This window comes from Montipora foliosa, chromosome 1 (genome assembly GCF_036669935.1).
Source record: "Montipora foliosa isolate CH-2021 chromosome 1, ASM3666993v2, whole genome shotgun sequence".
Taxonomy (NCBI): domain Eukaryota; kingdom Metazoa; phylum Cnidaria; class Anthozoa; order Scleractinia; family Acroporidae; genus Montipora; species Montipora foliosa.
In genome coordinates, this window is record NC_090869.1 from 29,670 (window position 1) to 35,000 (window position 5,331).

The 5,331-nt window shown below is 38.7% G+C and overlaps 1 protein-coding gene across 1 annotated transcript in view; it reads left to right on the forward strand.

Moving 5' to 3' along the window:
• Window positions 1-248: 248 nt before the first annotated feature.
• LOC138005644 (tyrosine-protein phosphatase Lar-like) overlaps window positions 249-5,331 on the forward strand; it is a 24,286-nt gene continuing 19,203 nt past the window's right edge. Inside the window, exons 1-4 of the mRNA XM_068851843.1 lie at window positions 249-549; window positions 2,381-2,674; window positions 4,249-4,388; window positions 4,911-5,055. Coding sequence (XP_068707944.1) covers window positions 249-549; window positions 2,381-2,674; window positions 4,249-4,388; window positions 4,911-5,055 — 880 coding nt within the window. The remainder of the gene's footprint in view (window positions 550-2,380; window positions 2,675-4,248; window positions 4,389-4,910; window positions 5,056-5,331) is intronic.

Here is a 5,331-nt window from a genome sequence, read left to right on the forward strand (position 1 = left end):
TCATGACCATGTAATAAAAAGAAAATTACATGTTAACTTGAATAATTATATGAATTTTATATTCTTGTAGTAAGAACAATATATCTCCTTTGCCACAGTGTAATATCCCCTATGTACACTATAATGACAGCCTTAAAGTAAATGGCAACTTTTTTTGCAAAGCCAGCTTCTTCAAAGCTTGATGAAAGCCCTGAGTTTAAAATGCGTAAAAATGTTTTTGATTTTATTTTGTGCTTAAGAAGGATACCATGTGTGCTTTATTTGCCATGAATGTTACAGTTGACACATCAAAAGTGGACCTGATACAACACATTAAAATTGGTCAAGAAGACACCATTACATTTGGGGTAAGAGGTTATCCTAAACCACAAATAACATGGAAGAAGGGAAGAAGAACATTGAATCCAGCCAATGATGCACGCTACAAATTACTGAATGATGGCTCCCTGACAATTGTCAATGTCAAAGTATCTGACCAAGACAACTACACTGTGACTGTGGAACAAGAAAGCTATGGAGTTAGAAAACAAATTGAGGTGTATGCTGTAGGTAGGTATTGTCTCATATCCCTTTCCTGTTCAATTTTCGTGTATACACTGAAGAGATTTCAATTGATATTTCCGTTGTTACTTCTTAAAGATCACCTGATTTGAAGAGGATTTCACCTGTCTCTTGTAAGAATGTCAAAGTCATCCCTGCCAGAGGGTGTCCCGTGTCACTTGTCTGAATTTTAAAAGGTTTCGTGTCTGTGCTTTGTCAGTGGGAGTTCACGTTGCTTTCTCAAATAAAAGGAAATTTAAAGAAAGGATGTTGTTTGTCACGGTTTCACTTAACGTGCTGTCACTACTTTTTAGGCCGAGTCGCTTGTCGAAATGTACATGTACCTTGGCAGAGCCTCTCACAACCTACAATATTTGGGCAAAGCAAACCACTGAATTTGGCAAAATTTCAAAAAGACCCCAAATATGGCCATTACAATCCAGTGCTTGATATGCCTATTTTAATTGCTCCCTCTAGAGACATTTAAATATTAAGCTACATGTAGCTGTATACGAAATTGTTAAAATTATATTTGTAAGTCGGAAAATATCTTTTTATCACGTTTTTTTTGTCTCCTTTTAAAATCAAATTTTAACAGAATTAGCTGACTTCTCGTAATGAAGTAGCCTATGCTTTTGGTTGGCAGTTGATACTTATTGAAAGCACTGGATAGTCATCGATAAAGAACGAACAAAGTGAAGAAATAAGTGGAACTTGATACAAAGAACTAAATTATGTCAAGTAAAATAAAAACAAAAAACAGTGAGCAAGAAATGAAAACGCACGCAGAAAGATGACGATGTCAAAGCCTAGACTTGGCAATGAGTTTGGACAATGTGCGAGCCAGCGAGGCATGTGAGCCATGGCTGCAAGGCCTGCAAGCCAAGATGGCGAGTCAACTTGTGAATCACACAGTTATTGAAAGCTAACTGTTTTAAAATGGGTGCTTAGACTTAATAACAGTTTATCAGCGCTATTTGAAACGGGTGCTTAGACTTAAATGCGAAATTTGCATGACTTGCTGGCTTGCAGATTGTCCAGTCCCTGTGGCAATCAGTATATTTTGAGACCAATTATGAGTTATTTTATTATTTGATCACTGAGTTAGTTTTTCGTCATTCTTCTCAACCCAAGATGTCTGGTCTATCTGTAACGGCGAAGAGAGGCCATTTTTCACATAAACTGCTTACCAAACCAGTGTACCAGTGTACAAGTCATCCATAACTCTGTATTTTAGGAGCAGAGCTGGCACAGTGGTGAGAGCACTCACCTTCCACCTATGTGGCTCAGGATCGATTCCCGATTTGCGCCATTTTTGTGGATTGAGTTTGTTGGTTCTCTACTCTGCTCAGAGAGGTTTTTACTCGGGTACTCCTGTTTTCCCCTTTCCTCAAAAACCAACATTTGATTTGATTTGTTCTTATTTCCAGTCAGGATGCAGCTCTTTACAACCACTAATTTCATTGGGTCCCTTTAGGGTGCAGCTCTATTCTGTTTTATGTTATGGTCCATTGTTTTATTTGTATGGCTCTTTGTGTCCATTGTTTTCTGAACCAACCCAGGAGTTGTTCCAAGACCGCAGCCCCTGATTTCAGTCGATTTGTATTCTCCCCAATTAGTAGAGCACTTGTGCTCAGCTAAAGAACCTTGAAACTTTATTATTATTATTATTATTATTATTATTATTATTATTATTAGTAGTAGTAGTAGTAGTAGTAGTAGTAGTAGTAGTAGTAGTAGTAGTAGTAGTAGTAGTATATTTATGAGTCAGTGGTGAGCTCTGGGTTAATAGAAATGACCTTGGAAACCTACAGAATGATTGTGTGTGTTTTGTTTTCAGAACATCCAAAGATTGTGGCATTTCCAGCACCTAAAAAGTTCTTAACGAAAGGCAACCCTGCAGTTTTTGTGTGCAAAGCAAGTGGAAGACCACCACCCAAGTATCAATGGTTAAACCCCAAAGGCAACGAGATAACATCATTTGCCAACTTTGAAATTAGCGGTGGCAACTTAACCATCAAGAAAGTGGACAAAGATTTGAACGGAACATACACATGTAGAGCATACAATGTGATAGAAAAAACTGGCGAGCAGATTGGTGAAGTTAGGGAAGTGGTGGACATGAATATTTATGGTGAGGCTCACTAGTATGCACCCTGCGAGCAGAGCCTCCTTTTATCTTTTTCTTCCTCAAGGAGGAGAAAAGGAGGCCCTGCCTGAATCGCATCAACTCTTTGAAGGTGCCACAGCCCAGACTTCGGGACTAGTCAAGCTTGTTTTCTCTTGTCAAACTGGTTTCTCCAGTGTGAGCGTCAGTGTAGTGATAAAACCTATGGTTGTAATTGAGCCTGCTGTAATGCGGAAAACCAACATCAAGGCTGCTGCCTAAGAAAATTTTAAAGGGGCCCTCAGAGCTAAACGCTGAGAACTTAGGAGCCCAACATATGAAGCGAAAGGTGTTGCTGTGAAAAATTAAGGCGCCCAGAGCTATTCTTTGGGAGCCCCAGGCTACCGGGCTCCTGTTAGGCAACAGCCTTGCAACATGGCAACGAGATCTGGCCTGTTAGGCTTGGGTTTGAGACTGTATCCTGGCAAAATTCAGTGCATTCTCAAAAAAGATCATAATCAATCCATGCAGAGCCTTTCTCAAGAACACCAAAAGAAAGGCTCTGCGAGAGGGGTGACTAGAATGTCACTATAAAGTGAAAATACAGCTAGTTGACAGTCGCAGGTATTGCTGGGCTATTTTGTCATGAGGCCTTTTGTCATACAATACAATACAATAATTTATTGTCATGGTAGTACGTGTGTATCTTTTAAGGTGGAATGCATCACACAACATGCGATCACACACCGATCCACACATCTGCTGTCACATGACAAGCATTGGTGCTACTTTAGCTGGTTTCTTTAAGTTATGTCCTGTACCCATAGCAGTGCAGTGTTCAAAAAATGTATTGTTGGAATAATAACACTGATTATGATATTATCCAAATCTACATTCATTACAATATGTCAACAATAGAGATTTTTCTGACCAAAGAGACAGTTTTGAATCACCAAAAGAAACAAGAAGAATCCTGAAAATCCCGATTAATACAGTAAATTCCAAGTACCACAAGTTTGAATACTGTAGATTAATTCAAAATGAATGTTTGGATTCCAAAAATCTGGATCATTGGTGACATTCTCACCCTTATTTTTGCAGACATTCCAACCCCTTTTGAAGGAAAACAGGGAGTATTTTTAGCACCAAAGGTTCTCACATGAATGCCTTTAGAAGCTGCGAGCCTGTAGGGGGGTTTGATATAGTCGCAACTTAAATTGCACCAGGGACAATCAATGTGCTGAATTGTGTCGCCAGGTCGGTTGCCAGTTGTTTAACAAAACAAAGTAGGAGCCCGCAATACGCATGTGTAAAAAACTGCTGAAAATGTGAATGATTGAGGTAATGGATCGTGGTTCAACCACATTACAATTATTTTGCTCCATATCATTTTTTATGCCTTTATTAATTAATTAGCAAAAGTTTTGGCAAATTGAGGGAAAAAAGTAGCCAACTTCTCTCAGTGAAGTAGCTGGTGGCTGGCGCTTTTGGCAGCTGAAATGAAACCACTACAAGCTATAGGAGACTCTTGGCATCTACAATTGGCCAATAATTAAACTATGTTCAGATGAGATAATGTCCCATGCATTTTTCTTTTTCAGAGCCACCCGTGATCACCTCTTCAGGTGGTGACAAGGAAGTAGGCAGAGGAGAATCTTTTAGTTTAGAATGCAAAGCCAAGGGATCTCCCAAGCCAACAGTAGAGTGGACAAGGAATGGAGAAAGGGACCCTCGTCAAAAGGTACGTACATTGTAAGAGCAACCATCATCTGGTTTTTTCATTGTAATAGCAATTCTGTGCAATAGTCTTCAGTTTGTCAACCAGGATGTAGTAGTGATTATTATTTGTATTCTTCCTTCGATTCACATATAAGTATTGAGAATACTTGTTTACAAACTGACCTAGAACGTTATATACTGTTATTACGTAAGAAGCAGATTCATTACTATTGTATCATTAGTCACTCAATGAAAAACCCATTAACTCTTTCACCCCTAAACTGTCGTAAACCGCCCATACTTAGTATTTTCCTCTTTCTAACGCCAGAGTATTTTACTCGTCAGTGGGGAACCCCTAGGAGTCAATGCGTTAATGCAGGTTAAAATGTAAGTTCTTTAGTGCAAAAAAATAAATCCTCAACATCTACTCACAGCAACTAGAAAACTAATAGCTGAATAAAGCACATGCTAAATGGGAGCATGATTAATAATTATTACAAGATTGTGAAAAGGAATTTTGTTGTTGTTGTTGTTCCTTTTGTAGATGTCCGAAGGCCAAAGTGTTATTGAGTTTAAAAACATTCAGATTGGAGATGCAGGAAAATACATTTGTGAGGCAAGAAGCAGTGCCTTGGATGATGATGGGAAAGTTATTGTGGATACCTTTGTTCGTAACCTCAACATCAGATGTAAGAGATTCTGTGTCATGTAATATTCATGTGACGGAAGAATAATCTGTTTGAGCAAGGCTTTGAGCTGCTGTTAAAAACGTCTCTGCCGCTTTTCTGTCGATCTACGGCGTCATCATTATTTCTTGATGGTGTCGTAGATCGTTGAAAGCTAGGAATAAAGTGGTCATCGGCAGCTCAAAGTCTCACTCCAATAGTTTATTTTTATCTATAAATATGCTGCTAAAAGACAACATAAAGTGCTTTATTCATGTGGTGGTTAACTTAATGTCAGAC